This window comes from Sebastes fasciatus, chromosome 13 (assembly GCF_043250625.1).
Source record: "Sebastes fasciatus isolate fSebFas1 chromosome 13, fSebFas1.pri, whole genome shotgun sequence".
NCBI lineage: Eukaryota > Metazoa > Chordata > Actinopteri > Perciformes > Sebastidae > Sebastes > Sebastes fasciatus.
In genome coordinates, this window is record NC_133807.1 from 6,113,009 (window position 1) to 6,132,227 (window position 19,219).

A 19,219-nucleotide genomic window follows, 5' to 3' on the forward strand; every position below is an offset into this window, starting at 1 on the left:
GTAAAAAGAAAAGTAAAAGGGAATGAGGTCTTGTCATACCAACCCACGTGTTTCTGTAACAATGCATTAATATTGCGAGGGGCTGTGTCTGTGTGTGTGTGTGTGTGTGTGTGCATGAATGTGTGTGTTCATGTGGTGCTTATTACACTGCCTCTGTATGTGTGTGTGTGTGTGGTGACTGTGAGGGAGTTTAACAAGCAATCTCTTTACTGCTTTGTGTGGTGCACACCTACTTTTACTACCCTACCACAGTGAAGAAGGAGCAGAACACACACACACACACACACACACACACACACACACACACACACACACACACACACACACACACACACACACACACACACACACACACACACACACACACACACACACACACACACACAGAGGCCGTTCCAATAAGCGCCATGTGAATGATACGGGCCGGGTGGTTTGGTATTGAGTTCTCTCCGGCTCAGTTTATGAGGAAGCTGCAGTGAGGGAGGGGGGGGGGGGGGACACAGACATTAGTTTAATTGTAGTCGGGGTCTGAGACTGAAGTGAGATCTCATAGAGCATTCATGTACAGAGCAGAGTCTCTCATCCGCATATACAGTGAATAAGTGTAACTTTCCATTATAGGTCAGCGGTACAAGAGTTGATCAGTTTAGTAAAGGGCTGGTTCACTCTAATTACCGGCAGCATAGATTCTCACTGACCTCACTCTGGAGGTGAGTGGAATTTTATTTTTGGTGCTCACAACACTGTAAAATGTAAACAAATTAAATAAAATTCAACAACATGTCTTTCCAGAAACAGTCTTCCTGTTACTCTGGATAACTCTGGATTTTGATAATCAATTAACTGTTTAAATAATTTATTAAAGGCTCTCTATTCGATATCCAGAGCATTAATATACTGTATCATCAACAACTATTCTCTATGTAAAGATATAAAGGCGTAATGTCTACCTGAGCAGAGAATGAAGTCTCTCTCCCTTTGTGTGTGTTGTAATCTGAGCTTCTCTGTGCTTTGTTTATATATCTGGGTCGGCTGTGCGTGCAATTTAGTGCATGTGAGCACGCCCCATTTGGCTAGCTCACGGCCGCCGCTCTGCACTGCGCTCATATGGCAGTTACAGCTGATGATGCCGTCGTCATGGAAGCGTATGACCCACCCTCCAGTTTTCATTTCAAAGTTAGCACTTTTAAAGGTCCCATATTGTAAAAAGTTAGATTTTCATGTCTTTTAAGCAGGTTTAAGTGATATATAAATACTGTGAAAGTATCAAAACACTCCACGGAGAAATACACAAAGCCCTTATTCAGAAACTGTGCATTTGAAACAAGCTGTTAGGATTTCTGTCCATTTGTGATGTCACAAATCTACAATATTTAGACCATTTCACAGTTTTAAATGTAAACATACTAAATGTATCCCCGTTTATTTCTGGGTTGCAGTGTATGTGGACCCAAGCTGTTTCCTGGCAACCCAATTCCGTTGCCATTCTGTTGAAATGCACTAAAACGGAGTGTTTCAGACAGAGCATGAATACAGGCATATTCAGACAGACAGTATGAGAAAAATAATGTGTTTATTGAACATTAAAGCATGTAAACATGTTCTAAAATACAAGCATGAACCTGAAAATGAGCATGATAGGTCACCTTTAAGGAACATTTTTTAAACATTTGGTGTTTCCTGCAAAATGGGGTGCTTTTCTCTGTTTTATATGACTGTATATAATTGAATACCGTTTGGTTTTTGGACAAATCAAATTGTCTGAAGACATCTCTCTGGGCTCTGAGAAATTATGAGAGACATTTTTTTGTATTTTTTGATAGAAAAAATAGTTGATAATGAAAATAATTGTTACAGACCAAGGCCCTGTCTACACACGTATACAGATATTTTTAAAAATGGATATTTTCCTCTATGTTTTAGATTCTCATCCATCCACAAACAGAGTTTTGGGTCACAAAAACAGATATTTTTAAAAACGCTTTCTAAGGTGCAGATTTCTAAAAACTCTGTTCACTTTGTGTCAGTGTGGACGTGTAAAACGGAGCATTTGGGAAACGATGACTTCCTCTTCTCATTTTCGTGTCCATTGTTGTTTGTGTAATGAGCAGCAGAAACAATAACAAAGATGGCGGACTACCGACTTTTTTACGTTTTGTTAGCACTGCTCAGACTGATAACTGCTTTACCTTAGAAAAATGTTCCAGTCACAGGAAGCCGAAGCAGGAACACATTAAACATGTGGAGGCTGAATGGTGATTGAACGTGTTTTCGGGCGATTGAAGGCGAGGTTTGGAGCACTCATAAGGGCCATGGACGTAAACCTGAATGACCTCCCTGTCGTCATTTATACATGTAAAGAGACAGTTGATGACAGCAGAGTGATGACAGGAATCCAGCACCCCCCCACCAACAGTAACTGTTATCACACTGACTATAATGAAGCTGAAGGAAAGGGAGAGAGAAGGGTGGTAATAAAATTCCTTGACCCTTAACTTGTTACGGCGAACGTTTGGAGTCGTTTTTGCGTTAGAGTGTGGACGGAGATATTTTGTAAAACGAAGGTCGTGTGGACAGAATTCATTTTTTAAATGGAGGGGGAAATATCCGTTTTTAAAAATATCTGTATACGTGTAGACTAAAAATCACAGTGTGAGGTGAATATAGCACCAACGCAATACTGTTGGTGTTATTTTTATATTACTGTTGGGTCATTGGATCAAAACAACCTCTTGTCTTGGGTGGTTTTCTACCCACGGCTAAAGTTAACCAATAATTGTGTTGGTGCTATATTGACCCAATGCTGGGTCAATTTTAACCCAGTGATTTGTTGCTGCCCTGCTCTGGACCTCACTGTCGCTGAAAACAGTCTGTGGATTATCCAGATCCACAGTCCAGTTTGGGTCTCTCACAATATAACAGTGTAACCTATCTGATCAGGGTCAAGCCAGTTGAGTTATATTCATCTGCAAAACATAAACATCAACAATGTGATTGGTGGAAAACAAATTCCACCGACTGTGTGCCTGTTATTGTAAAGTGAAGCGACACATTCTGAGCCAGACCTGAGAACCAAACCATGGAAGTAATTTAAAGAAACTATAGCATTACATTAGACACAGTATGAACTAATTTAGCTTCCAAACTGTAAGTATATTCTCAGAATGGCAGCAGGCTTAGGGCCGATATCACACCTTTTTCAGCATTTACAGGATTTTGGATTGATTTTTCTAAATTTTTTACAAAAATGTGACTCTCAACACAAAATGCTGCATTCCCAATTTGGGGCTCACAATCCTCGGAATGAAATTAGATAATACATCTTGTGTCAGAATTATCAGAGCACCACAATGTCGTACATTGAACTGTAATCATTATCACATTTAAAAATAAAATGGTCATTGTAAAATACTGCTTTCAAACTATAATAACATTTCACACGTAATAGGTACTCCCTAAAAAATAAAATAAAAATAAAATAAAATAATCAGAAAATCTGACTCTTGTGACTGAGAGTACGAATTCCTTTTGAACACATTGTATTTATTGAAAGCACTATAATACTTCAAATGTACTGTGGTGTAATTTACCACATGAAATCCTACATTTATACAAGGCAAAAGTAGTATTAGATTGTATTTTATTTAATTATCAGTTTACTTGTTTTCTGTTCTGTATCAACCAAAAAGTTTGTGTTTTTAATCTCGATATGAACATAGGAAAGCATTGATTATTAAATAACTAGGAACAGAAACTCAATGCAGTAACAGGACAGTATTTTGTGTTTAAATTTATAAATTTACCAGTCAGTTTGGCTCATTTATATAGACCCTCTGAATCTATAATATAGAAACTGGTCAGTAATATTTATGTTCAATTCTTCCAAATGACAAAAAAAACATATTTTTACATTACCCTTATGACATCCATCCAAACAGATTTTGATATCTATCATTGGGATTTCTGCCTCTATCCCAACACAGTGGAGCTGAATGGAATTTAGTGTTTCTTAGAAACCTAAAAATGTGATGACTCTTTACCGTGGAACACTACAGCATTGCACAGCATCGTATATTAAACTGGATTTCCATTTAGCACAAGTCCTGTTGTTTTTTCATCCTTCTAATCTTTTCATTAAGCAGTTGACTTATTCACCGGGGCAGCTTTATTAGTTAAAGTAAACACCTGATGTGTGTTGGCTGTGTGTGTGGTTTATACGGGATGTGTGTGTGTTTACAGGTCCTTCATGTGGCTTTGTGGTTTGCAGCCTTCTCTATCACGAGCTACAGTTCCTATAAAGATTCTCTGCCTTGCTTCATTTGACCTTCATTGCTGCAGCAATTAGCAGCAATATACCACCAAAATACCACCGCATTTCTGTTGATTTAAAATAAAGCTGTACTGCACTGTGACTACAGTATGTGGGAGTATACTACAGTAATCAAACCTGTGATATTGTGTACTGCAGCTCGTTCACAGTCTAACCAGCCTGGACAACCTGAACATCCTCTGTACAGAATAATAAAGTGACTACTGAAGGTCATTCAGTGGAATAATCTCTTAACCTAATCTTTACTTCAAAAAGCTAACTTTAAGGAAGTAAGTCCAACTGTGAGCAAGGTCCACCATACTGATTTAGCATAAATAGTTTGATGAAATAAATGTGGCAAGGTTGTGCAGGGATTACAGAGACTATACTACCAAAAGTCACAATTTGTGCAAGACTGTCTACTAAGAGTTTATTTACCTTATAAAGCAGGGGTTCTTTAACTATTTAAGGGACCAGGGACCCCTTACAGAGGACCCCCTCATTATCGTAACACAGATTAAAGCTTGTGCTTAGTACCAATTGAACTCTTAGATGTCATCGCTAATACTAAAACTTTCCAAACTAAGTATTTCAGACTTGTTTCATAGTGATAAAGAGAAACACATTTCAAATCAAATCATGTTAATACCGTTTATATACTTTTAAAGAGAGGGTCATTTAATTCAAATTTCATTTGGACTCAACTTGACAGCATTTATACTTTTCAAGTAATTGATCTTAAAAGCTTTCAGAAAATGAACAGTAGCAAGACATAGTCCTAATAAATCCAGATATTTAAACTTACCGGTCTAAAGATGACTTACAGTAAGTGCTTTAACTTCAAAATAATAAACGTATTGCTTTGTGTCACAATCATATCAGAGTTTCTATTGGCCCAAAGCAAACTTGGGTGTGTGTAATGGACACAATATACTTGTTTTATAAGTACAAATAGTCCCCATCTGTAGATATGCACTTTTTAATGATACAGCACAATTTTATAATTTATAGCAAATTATTTCGCGGACCCCCTGACAGATTGCTGAGGACCCCAGGGGGTCCCCAGACCCCACTTTGAGAATCGCTGATATAAAGGATAGTATTAGTAAAATAATACCAAATTGAATCATAACAAGAACAACATCTATATAGAATATATTAGGTAATCACTTTTTCCTTTTTTTTTATGACAATGGTAACTCACATTTCTCTCATTCACATATTTCTCTTTATCAGCATGCAGCTCAGCACAACGCTTAATCTCACATCCAAAATGCACAAAAGCAACAGAACACTTGATACAGAAAACATGCAAGACATCTGTAAAAACTGATAGCATATATATATATATATATATATTCATAGTATGTGTTTTAGTGGGGAGTTTGAGTGAGAAAACAGTTTATCAATTTTGAAAGATGTGGTCACTGAATGCATTTTATGTCCAAGCATGAGAAGTGATCCACAGTGGTGACTGGGTGCAGTACAGCCTATAAACAACAGGTGGCAGTACAGATATGTTAGAACACAGAGTGTGAGGTATGTCTGGAAGAGGATAGGTTTGTTGCCAGGGGAGGGAGGAGGGGCTTGCATTGCTGAGGGGTGTCCTCATTGGTTGAAAAAGGAACATCCATCACACAGTGCCCTGCTCCAGCAGAGGCAAGTAGTTCTACCTGTCTGATGGGCAGTTTCAGTGTGTCCACGTAGCAACATTTAGCTTTGCTCATTTTGTGTATTTAGCCAGCATTGCCGATGCTAATGCATCAGTGCTGCAGTCTCACTGGCAGCTTATCAAAGTTACCGACAGGTCCCACATGCAGTGACGTGCAAGGGAAATTTGTGTCTATATACATGAATCAAATAGATTCAATTTCGTGACTATTTCACGAACTACTGTGAGACTGTGTTGGCCCATCACAGTCCCTCTTCCACCAGGTCACTGTAGATCATCCTGTGACTTCAGGCTTCTGAGTTGTGACTGTGTTATTTTTCTTTATGGACATGGCATGTAATGAACGTCTGATTGTAACAATAATGATATTTCTGTATTCATTTATTTATTTTACCAAGGCTAAGATTATGTCCCGTAACTTATTAGCCTATCATCGTCAACTTCAGATTCATGTTTTTTATGTAAACTGTATATGTTATTGCATAATATTTAGCATGTCACACCTATTTTTTATTTTTTTTTAGCTGGAGACAAAGACTATACTCCAGTCTAAATCATGTCTAATTTTCCAACTTTTAACAACTAGTAATGCCTGGTTGACTTATACCAAGGTAACAGTTATTTTAGCAGATCTCAGATCGGTTTGTATAGTGAATGTTGGCCAAATAATCAGAAATACTGATCTGGTGTCAGCTAAAGTTACCTCTTGGGGTCCGCACCCACGGATAAGTAAGATGCTATAGTAATATGTACACACCTATTACATCAAACAGGTACACCACAGGCAGGAGTTGCATATAACATTTATAATTGTATGCATTAACATAGCATTTATAGGGAATAAATAGGTTTCATATTGTCACCAATTTGGGAATTAATCCGTGCGCTCATTTTTATTTTATTATTTTACCAGGTGACCCCTGGAGGAATCGTAGGCTACCTCTTTAGTTAATGAGGTTAGCAGACTTAATTAAACCCCAACCCATCCTTAGCTGATGGGATTATGTTAGCTAACACCAATTAAGTCTGCTCTCCACAGAAGTTAATGGAAAGAATTGGCGTATGCACTGCACACGTCGTGTTAATTGTACGCTTATTGAAGAGACCGGGTTGGCAAAACAACCAGCTGACTAGATAGTCCTCATGACAGTGAGTAGGGTCTCTGACCTCCCTCTGACTTCTCAGATAGTTTTAGGGTCGTCTTACATCAAAACTTTTCGCTTTAAAACAAGTTTGTCGTTTCTGTTGTTTGTTTCAGGATGGATCTCTGTCTCAGTTTCTGCGTCTTTCTGCCAAAGTTGGTCTTGATTGGTGTTTGATGGAGGAGCAGCCATAAGGACATTGATGACTGCGGCTTCATAGTGAGGGTTGGATGGAGTTGGAGGAGGTGAGGTATACGCATCACTTGTTTGACAGGAAGAGGCATCACGGTGTGGTGTGAGCACAGCTGAGGTGGAAATCATGAGGCCTGTTTGGTCAAAACTCTCCACAAATACAAGATCTAAAAGGAAGACGTCTTCTATGTCTCTGTTCTATGTCTCTCAGCCCGTTGTGTTCTGTCATTGTTGATAGTTTGACCATGTCCACTATTGAAAGTTTTGACAGAATGTTTCCATGCAGCAGTCCTGGGTAGAGTGCTGAGATTTGAGATTTGTACGACAGTCTGATTACGATCAGGTTTTTAATCTCAAATAATCCAAATCTAACCATTTATTTAAATACACAAAATATCAGCGAAAACTGATTCATTTTCATAATACTCATCTGCTCTTCTATGACTTCTCTGTCTACGACAGGCCTGGATTCACTCCCACTTGACAACGCGGCTTCATCCTCACAATTCACAGTGTTGTCCTGATTGCTCAGCAGCTGGGGAAAGAATTGGGACAACTGAAATTCCTTTATACAGACCAGCTATTTAAAGACTGCCTTAAGATACAAATAAAATAAATAAATATGTAAATAAATATGTTATCGCTTCCAACCACACACACACATACCTAATTGTCAATGTAGGTGGAATGACAAAATGAGACAAAATTTTCCCATGAAAATTGCATCCCTCATAGTTTTTCTTCGGTGATCCAAGAGGATTAACATCAAATCAATCCTGTCACAATTTCATCTCCAGATGGTCACAACATGACGTGCAGCAATCTGGACTTACATGAATGTAAAATGTGTTGCTCAAGGATTCATGAATTATGACTGTTGTGAGCCTCAGCGCTGTAACCCTCTGGCAACCAACCTGCAGTATAGGCTATTTGTTGGTCAGCGTTTTTTCTTTGTGACCGATGTGGATCAGTAACCTGTTACCAAGTCTTCTCCGAGATTCCCCTTCCCTCTGACACTCTTTAAAGCTGGTTTTGGTTTCACAACTAACAGGCTCATTAAACTGAAAAAGGGAAAATGATTTGCTCAGATAATTTATGTAAATGGAAGAACCACCTCTGAACATGCACAAGGGTAAATGTTACATGGCTGATTGTTTGCACCAGTCTGTTAATTACATGAAATTAAATCAAGGTCATCATGGTTCCCTGTTAGCGACCTAGGGCAGTGCTCGGTCAGTATTACAGGAAGACATGTTGTATTTCATCTTCGATGCCAAGGTATCGTAGCTTTGAAATGAAACCACACTTTTAGCTACTGTGTTGATAAAGATTTTTCAAATCTAAACAGATTTTGAAAATGTGAGAGAGCCCACACGTAACAACATGTTATGTTAAATTTAACAGTTTTGTTCCTGTAGTGTGTGGAGAGCAACGATTTGACCAAAACAGCACACCGCACACTGACAGATTCCTTCATGAACACTACTTTGTAATACAAATTCACAAAGTATGGATAAAGTCATGGAGACACGTTAAATAAACATTTGCGTTGTTGCCACAAATTAACAAGTTGGTCCTCCACTTCTGAGTCCATCTTACTTTATGCTTCATGTTTAGCATTAGCTCATGTATTAGCCGCGGTTGCTGTGACGGCAGTGGATGTCCTTCCTTCTTCAGTCAGCTTGGTTCTCAATTGGCTATCGTTTGTTCCCACGTGATGGCGTCATCGGCTGTCCTCGGGGTTCCCCACACACAACAGGATATCCCATCGTAAATACTGAACATGTTTAATATTTACGATTTGAAATCGGTGCGTCCAAGATGGACTTCAGAGCCGATCGGGGGATGTAAAAAACACTCTTAACATACCTCATACTACAGGAACATCTGGAAAGATCATCTTTACAACCCCAGCAATCAGGGCTTTGCTGACGATTACTGGGGTGGGGGGGGATTCAGGCCCAAAATCAGCTTGATTCTTGTATAGTGTGTACCCGGCATTAAAGAAAAAAGATCAGGTCGTCATTTGGCAAATACACTTATTCACTTTCTTGCAGAGAGTAAGCGTGACTTAACATAAAGACATGGGACCAGTAACTTCCTGTATTCTCCACTGGTTGTCTGGCAAATGCTCCGCCAAGAAGCTAACTGGCTAAACTGGCTGAAACTGGCTTAGCTACATATTACAATGTTCATTTATTTGTCATTTTACAACATAGAGTTGCACAATGAAATGTAAGTTGTAACCCCCTCATGCTACATCACACACATGAAACATTTATACAATCATTTAAATTAGAATAGAATAACATGAAATAAAATAAAAAATGTATAGAGTTACTTATATATACAGTAAATCTTTATATAGGTATATACCTAGAGATACTTTGCTTTAGTGGGAATGAGGGTAGTGCAAAAGGTATTAGTATGGTAATGTAATGTAAACCAGCAAGAACCAAAAGAGTGTGGAGGATGAGGATGAGGTGAGGAGTCTTACAGGTTGAGGAAAGAAGCTGCTCTGTAGTCTGGTGGTACGGCAGGATACAGCAGAAACAGGCTGTTTTTGCTGGGGTGGGTATTGTCTTTTAGCATCCTTTGGGCTCTGTGCAGGCACCTCACCTCACCGATACCACTGATGCTCGGTAGATGGGTACCAATGATGTTCTTGGCGGGGTTTTTTTACCATGCAGACATGAGAGAGTGGTATCCATCTTCTTATCTCGGCAAAAAAGTGTAAAAAAAAAGAGAAAGTTTATTCCCTAAACTGTTAAATTATCAATCAATCAATCAACATGTAGTTGTATGGCCCTTTACAACAACCAAAAGGTACCCAAAGTGCTTTACATTAACATCAAGAAATAACAGGAATAAAAACATATCATAAAATCGGAAAAAGGTACATAAAAGGAAAATGTCACAGCGCTACTAGGTATTAAAAGACAATCTAAATAAAAAAAGTCTTGAGCTTAGATTTAAAAAAGTACTAGGTCAGTGAAAGTGCGTATATCAGGGGGTAACTTGTTCCATAGTTTAGGAGCAGCGACAGCAAAAGCACGATCACCCCACAGCTTATACCTCCACCTCGGGACTTCTAAAAAAAGTTGACCCGATGACCGCAAAGCCCTGTTATGCTCACGGAGAGTTAAAATCTCGGACAAATGAGGTGGGCCAAGGCCATTAATGGCTTTAAAAACAAACATTAAGAGCTTAAAATCGATTCTAAAGCGAACTGGAAGAAAAATGGAGTGAGTAAAGTACGGGGTAATATGTTCACGTCTGTAAGTGTTAGTTAAAAAGCGAGCAGCAGCATTTTGCACAAGTTGGAGGTGCGCGAGAGAAGACTGGTTGAGACCAACATACAGTGCATTACAATAATCAAATCTCGAGCTCATAAAGGTGTGAATTGCCTTCTCAAGATCATGCCGATTGAGGAAGGGCTTTACTTTAGCCAGAAGATGAAGCTGGAAAAAGCTCGTTTTAACAACAGAGTCAATCTGTTTATCAAATTTCAAACAGCTGTCGAATGTCAACCCCAGATTTATTACGGTCGGTTTGAAGTAAGAAGCCAGAGCACCAAAGCTTGAGACTGCAACATTAGTCATGTACGAAGTACCAAACATAATGCATTCAGTTTTACCTTCATTTAAATGAAGGAAATTTTGTGACAGCCACTGCTTTATGTCACTAATACAGTTCAACAGAGAGTTCAGTACATCACTTACATTAGGCTTCATAGGTAGATAGATTTGTAAATCATCTGCATAACAAAGAAAAGACAGATTGTGCTTGACTATAATTAACCCTAGAGGCAGCATATGTAAATAATAATATATAAATATATAAAACTATTGCTTTAACAACAAGACATTGATATTTCAGAATAAGACAGAACCATTTCTGGTTAACTCTGTTGGGACGGACACAAACCCAACCAGCTGTTTGCAGAGCTGAGGACCTCCAGTATGGCCACCAGACAGTAAATTATGTCGCCTTTTATTCACTACTTACCTCTCTACATCCCACCTGAGCCAGTTCAAACAGGCCAGTCTGCCTTCCCCCTCTACTTATGGCCTTACTTGATTATACCACATTATTATCCTCGCGGTACCCTCTGTGTGTCCCGCCGTGCTAATCTCCGTTCAGACGTGCTCACCTATAATTAACCCTTCTGTTTATTGTCCTACATTATTACACACAAGAGCTGCTTCTGGTTTCAGCCTGCACAAGTATGGCTGTCGTGGCGAACACCTGTCCAGGTGAGTTGGAAATCAGTGCAGTGTGTCTGAGGTTTAAAGGCACACTTGCTGGCCTGGAATCAGCAGAAAGGCACAGGGCTGCGCCGTCGTTTCATCTCTCACCCACTCTGGGACTCACTGCCACTTTGTTTGAACTGTATTCACAGCAGCATTACGACTATCAACTGGATCTGGAATTCATTCCGCTAAAGGAAATGGATTACCTCACAAAACCTCAGAGGAGATCATATGCTTCTGTTACAGCTTTGTTTTGATTCTGTAAATCTCATATTGATTTCTCAATGAAGCATAACTGATGCATTGTAAAAGCCCTCACAATGAACACACCGTTTTATTATTCATATTCTTATTTCTTTACACTCCAACCTTTACTACCATAAAACTTTAAGGCCCGTCTTTGAAATGTGAATCAGTGTTCTCATGCAGCTTTTGTGGGCTGAGTTGTTAGAACTATAAAATGAGGTATAGGCCTGGTCTATCCAATCCACTGCTGTTGAGGAGCACAGTAAAGCATTTCATTTGTTAGAAAATTGTAGTGTTGTTTTATTTGGTTGGGGCTATATCCTTACAACAAGCCAGGGTAGAGCACAGCGGAAAAGAGCTTGTTCTTGTTGGTTGTTGTCATTTGATCTGTAGGTGTGTGAGAAACTGAATCTTTTTAATGCATCATTATTACAATCGCAAATAATTTCACAGAACCTCTGCTGAAAAGAAAAGAAACATTAAAATAAGCACTACCAATCAACAAGACTAAGAGTCTACTGCTCTGAGCTACATCCGCATGCAAACATCCTCACAGTGACAATGCTAACATGTTAGTAGATATAATGTTTAATGCGTTTACCATATGGTTTAGCGTGGTAGCATGCTGACATTTTTCTAATTATCATTAAACATAAAATACAGCTGAGGCTGATCGGGCTGTCTTTAGTTTTACAGGGCTTTGGTCAAGAACCAAAGTGTTGAACAAAATGAAATGTTGAGCCGCTGAAATGTCAGAGGATCACCAAGTTATTACGATTCACTCTGAGGGGAACATGAATGTCGGAAACAAAGTCGAGATATTTCAGTCCAGACCTAAGTGGTGAACCAACTGACCACCTGACAGACTGACGTTGCCATAGATGCCGTTAGCATGACTAAAAATACAATTACACCCTGGACTTAGAAACCCCCGAAAGGCACAACTAGACCACACTGTCAACCATCATACCAAATTAGAAGTTCCTAAGTTAAATAGTTTCTGAATTCTGCTCCGGAAACTAAAATGTGACACGTGAATGGACGGAGGGATGGAAGGACGGACAGAAGGACGGACGGAAGGATGGATATGCAGAGCGCTATATACCCCCGACTACATTGCCGCTGGGGTAAAATGAGTCCTAAAACCTGGAAATGAGTTAGCATTTTAGCACTTTGGTTCCCTCGTCTGGAAGTTAATGTGTTTTTTGAACACCAGCTCAAGAGATTTTCGTTCACAATATAAAATACGTCAGTAAATATCCCACTCGTGAATTTTGAAGCCTTTATGTGTCTTAAAAAAGGCAGTTTGCTAACAAGTGGCTAAATGAGACTACTAAACATCATCACGCCGACTCGTCCTCCTTTACAGCCTTGTTGTGTATACTCGTGCTCATGTGACCATGGTGTAGTTTGTTTGCAGCCTAACGTTAGCTTTTTACTTCTGGCGATTGCATTCACGCTTCAAAAATCATGAAAGCGGTGTTCATTTGTGGAGATTATCTTGCTGAACAAAACGTGTCAGCATCATAAAGGTTTGTTTGCCACAGAGCTTATTTTCTGCAATAATCCAAAATCCAATAGAACAGTCCCATTGGCTGTTAGTGGAGGGAACCAGGGTGATGCTAACTTCCTGGTTGGCCTACAAAAATACGACATCCCTGGAGCGCTCTGTTTCATTTCAGTTTAAGGCTGTCTTTCACTGGAGGCCTTTGTGCTTGACCCCAGGTTTTGTGCTATGTATTTTTATTTATTTATATTAGACAGTTAAAGTTAATAACATAAAGGATGTCTAATCTGGCTGTCGCCATTTTGTTGTCCCAAGTAAGTCTGAACACCTTGCACTCAAGTCCCAGTCAAGACGGACAAGTCCCAAGTCCTAAACTTTGAGTTTCGAGTCCTGAACAAGTCATAATGTGCTCTTTACCAAATGTAATGCCATTTTGACAACAGATTAATAATATATTAAATTTACAAAAATCATGATTGCTTTCTAAAATTTCTATTTAGTTGTTATAAATTTGTTAAAACAAGTGTGTCTGAACGTAACATTATTATTTATTTTTTAAAAACATAATCTTTTTTGGAATTTCCAAGCCTTTATTGATAGGACAGTGGACGGTTTAGAGATGGGGAGAGAGAAAGATGGGGCGACATGCGGAAACGGCCGCAGATCGGAATCGAACCCGGACTCAGCCTTCTTTTATGGGCGCCCACTCTACCAACTGAACTATCGGGGCGCCCGTAACATTAGTTTTCTCCTGCACCTTGATTGGATGCTGATCGGATCGGTTCAAACAAAGCAGATCTGGGGAATTAAGTGTCGACTTGCTGTGAATGAATAGCGTTAGTTGATTCAACATACTTTTTAATCTTTGAGCTTGGGAGAAGGTATCAAGTCACCAGTGTTGAAGTCGAGTTGTTTTTGATCTTGTCAAGTTGAGTCTTAAGTCATCAAGTTTGTGACTCGAGTCTGATTCGAGTCCACACCTCTAGTCTTTCACCTCCTCAAACTCAGTTTTCGTCTATTTTCGATCGATGACCAGACTCTGTTCTGAACCACTTTGGTTTCAATCACATATTTAGGCCCTCACTGTTAAATGGACATAAAGCAGTGCCAGCAGTAGTCTGCTCAGAGAGAGAGTTCGTCACGCAGCTTCAGATCAGACTCGTAGGGCATCAGAAAAGCAGAGAAGAAAACTGTTATAGTTGAGAGTGTGCACACAGCTGTGTCTTTTGTAGGAATCACTAGCCAACAGACTGATTGACTTTTCTGTCCAAAACCTCTTTCAGCCTCTGCAGCATTAACAAGACGAGGGCTGCTACACTTTGTGAGGGCTGTTAAACCAAATAACAACTACAAGGCATGAACAAACATGGAGGCACATGCATTTAAACATAAATTCAATCATGTGCATAGTTTAAGTTACACAAGACGTTATGCACTCATCCCGATTCTCAATTTTTCCATCTCTCTCAATCTCTTTTTTCTTTTCTCTATGTCTTTCATACAAACACACACACACACACACACACACACACACACACACACACACACACACACACACACACACACACACACACACACACACACGCACACACACACACAGCCATTTCAATTTTTTAATCAGTTTATTGCTTCAGTGGAGTTTGTTTTTATTGTAAAACCCCGTCAGACCACAGAGAACGGCTCCAATTAATCAGCGGTATCACACTAATATGAATCAGGTCAGAGAGGATATTTTATTCTACTGAGTGAACATGGAAGATTCATTATAAAAGTGACATTTAAAGGTATGTTTATTTCTATATCTGTAACTAGATTTCGATCGGAGTGCATTACTAAAGAGAAACAGAAAAGATTCTAATCTAGAGCTGCAAGGTATTATTAGGCCAACTTTGAGTTACAATGTAAAAATACCTCTTGAGAAAACATGGTATTTAGAATGAATAAATAATATGCTGGAGTTCAAGAAATTAGAAATACTGTTGGAACAATGTTCTTATTAATAGTCTCGTTGCAACTTTGCTACCTTTAGGCTGCATTCACACGGGATCAGACGTTGTGGTGATTTGCCGCAAGGTCATGTGGCGGTGTGGGAGAGTTACTTTTGTTCCCTCATGGCTGGGATGTACAGCTCTGTATCGCAGGTTTACGTGATTGGCCACCGCAACATGACGCCGGGTGTCGTTTCTCCAAAAGTTGATTCTGTTTCTACTTTTTTTTCTTTTTCTTCGGCACCACCTGCTGCTGTCGCATCCCCAACGCACTACCCCCGGACGTCAACAGCGCGTGGCGGCAGCGGAATCTGTTGCTTTTTATTTCGCCGTCCATGTTATGATTTGAGTATATTTTTTATGCTAAATGCAGTACCTGTGAGGGTTTCTGGACAGTATTTGTAATTGTTTTGTGTTGTTAATTGATTTCCAATAATAAATATATACATACATTTGCATAAAGAAGCATATTTATCGATTAATCTTGATTAAATATTTTAATCGATTGACAGCCCTAATATTTATGCGCTGTATTATTGTAATGGGGTATTCTCTTCATATTTGATCTAACTGGTTTTGAGTCTGTCTTATATGTTTAGAAACCTCTATGAATTATGGAAAACAACAAAAGGCACTTTCCTGGTTAAATCAAGTTAAATAACTTCTGGAAGGAAACTTATAGTCTGTCTTCATTCACATGTAGGTGATAAAACTACTGTATACCCAACACGGTTTACACTATATACAGTAAAATCATTTCTTCATGTGATGCTGAACTAATGGAGTCCAATGAATGGACTAGTCAGGTGAAAACAGAGGAGGTGTTCGTGTGTTGCTTTGGGCTTTTCCTTTTTCTTAGTGTGCCTGAAACATTTGACTCTGTGTAATGTCAGAATGAAATGCAGTGTGCTGAATTCACCCCACAAGGGTTTAATCAAACAAAATTCTCCATCTTGACTCTAAAGTTGATGCTTTAAAACTTTAATGCAAAGATGAACAAACCAGAGTGCATGACAACTGTAATAAAGGACAACAGGGACTGATAGTGCAACACAGGAGAGGAGCTATAAAGAGGAAGGTAGGTTATCAGCTTCAGCTCCGTGGAAGTTCACACCTCAGTGGAGGCCTCCTAGTGGCCCATGTAAGCATTGATGAAGCGCAGATACTTGGACACTTGGGTGTAGATGATGGGGCGGCCTGGGACACCACAACCGTCCGGACCCCCATAACTCATGATGCCCACCTGCATGTAACCACCGCCGGCTGCACGACACATCAGCGGGCCGTCGTATTCCCCATCTGGACGTACAAAAGCCATACACACCTACACCCACACACAGCCACACACACACTCACTGTGTAAGTCTTTCCACTTTGACTTGTCCCTTATTTGAAGTTGTGGGGGGGGACTGGAGCTATTTTTAACTACTAACTGATAGTGTAGTCTACCCAACCTAGGGCTCACGCCACACTCAATATTTCATCTGACTGAACTACTGAAACTGACTTTGTATTTGTCCTTCCCTCCAGTCACCAGCTCTCCGACACACAGCATGTCTGAAGTCAGCGCAGGGTACTTGGCGTAACACACACTGTGAGGAATGATGGAAATCTCCATCTCCTGAAGGATGTCCTGACCCGGCTGTCGAACTGCATTGACACACACACACACACACACACACACAAACAACCAGAATGAGTGGGTGATATATTATGAGAGCATAGCAACCGAGGTCAGGTCTGTATTTACGGCTGGATGTTTTTTTTGTTTAATTACACCAAGATCAGATCGTAAGTCTTGAGAAAAGAGATCAAGAGGTTTCTCCGTGCTCACTCTAAGTTCAACACGTGGGCGTACGAGCAGGATTTGTGACTTCAAAATGACTGCCCAGTATGCAACATTTCATATGAAGTAGGACAGTGGTCCCCCCCACTCCCCTACTTGTATCTACGAAAAGCTTTGAAAGGCTAAACGCCAACAAATATGGACTGAAGCAGAATATTTCCAGTTATTGGAAATGTTTGGATCACATGAGTTGGAAACAATCCTACACACCCACCACTGGAATCTAATTCTACTAATAGTGTAATACATACAACAGTGTAGCCTGATCTTTGTCTAGAACCGTGTTTAAACAGAATTTGGCCCACTAAGTAACAAAAAAATGCATCTTTTTAAATAGTTTTATATACAGACTTAAATTATCCAGTAAGTGTGTTATTATGATTTTAGATATTCATGTACAAATCTAATTTTGACAACCTCAGAGCAGATAAATCTTTGGGGGTGAAACATATATGTATATGTGTATACATTATACAGAATGTACCATGTGAGCAGTTGTAGAAGGCTAATTGTTCCCAACTTTTTTTCAATAACGTACCCCCCTTTGAGGTATTTTTTTCAGCCAAGTACCCCCTAAAGAGCGTACAACATCGTTGGTAGAAAAATAAAGTATTTCCTAGTTAACGGCATTTAACGAATGCATAATATTGAGTATAAAATGTGGTTTATTGAACTTAGATTTCCATTTTTTTATTAAACTTATCATAGTATAATTATTTTAACAATTATGCATGACTGATATTTTTCAAATTAACTTTTAAAAATCTCACATACACTATGCAGTACTCAAAAGTACCCCTTGGGATACTCCCCAGATGAGAAACACTTCCATGCCCCTGCCTATTAATGAAGGCCAGTTTTTATATGAGAATTTACAATAATTAAACTTTCTGGTGGAAAAAAAACAAAATCAAAATAAACTCCACATCAAAGTGGAGTATATTTATGTCTTGGAGGGGATCAGTAGAAGATGATTAATTTGGAGAAAACTAAAAAAAACGAAGTGTAAAAACTACCTGAGCACTTCAGGAAGTAGTCCAACATGACCCCCATAAAACAGCAACTTGCAGCTTTTTTCTTTTAGTTCATAAGCAGCTGTTGATTTCCAGAGGTATTTCATTTAAAATAAACCAGTCAAAATATCATTATATATATATATATATATATACAGTATATATAGGGGTATTTCAACTTGTGTATGTGTGTGTGTGTGTATTAATTTATCCGTATAGCCTGCTTTATGTGCAAAACTCACCCCAGCCAACGATCCAGCACTCAGATGACGGACCAAAGGTGTTGTCAGCGCTGGGCAGACTCACTTGGGCCATCCGCTGATTGAACTTCACTGATTTCCTCAGCTTTACCAGGGCGATGTCGTTGATGTAGCCACTGCTCAGGGCCCGGTACTCAGGGTGGAGCAAGACAGTAGATATTCCCATGTAACTCTCACTATACTTCTTCAGGTTGTATGAGCCGACCGCGATAAATGATCTACGCCATACAGGCGTAGAATGTCTGGCAACAGAAACACACACATGCTAGCTCTTCTGCATTCATGGATCACCCTCTATTAACTGTAAAAACACACACTACACATCATTATTCTAACATGCAAGTATAGGTTGGGGGACACATAAGCATTGCCTTGTTTTGCCACATATTATACCAGATGAGAATGATGAGGGTGCTAATTAATTTCAGATTAAAATTAAAATCATTGTTTATTTTCAGAATCTACGTTATCTATATTTATTACATACTCGATTCTGATTGGTCAATCACGGCGTCTGTAATTTCTTTATAACAGACCGTCGCTATGTGTAATAGACTGTTGCTATGGGCGCAGCTCTGATGTCGGACTCTGGCGGACCGTTTTTGTGTCAAAATATTGATTTCTTCAGTAAGTAGTCGTGTAATACGCGGGATGATGTACAGCGAGCCGGTCATTGTTGTGAAAGAATCCCCTTCAGGGCAATGAGAGACCAGCATCGCTCTGTCGGGGATTGTTTCACAACAATGACCGGCTCGCTGTACATTATCCCTTACTTACAGACCTTAAAATCA

The 19,219-nt window shown here is 39.4% G+C and overlaps 1 protein-coding gene across 1 annotated transcript in view; it reads right to left on the reverse strand.

Moving 5' to 3' along the window:
- Positions 1-16,680: 16,680 nt before the first annotated feature.
- LOC141780052 (tryptase-2-like) overlaps positions 16,681-19,219 on the reverse strand; it is a 4,552-nt gene continuing 2,013 nt past the window's right edge. The window contains exons 3-4 of the mRNA XM_074655117.1: positions 18,411-18,670; positions 16,681-16,959 (exon numbers count right to left, since the gene is read on the reverse strand). Coding sequence (XP_074511218.1) covers positions 16,790-16,959; positions 18,411-18,670 — 430 coding nt within the window. The 3' untranslated portion in view covers positions 16,681-16,789. The remainder of the gene's footprint in view (positions 16,960-18,410; positions 18,671-19,219) is intronic.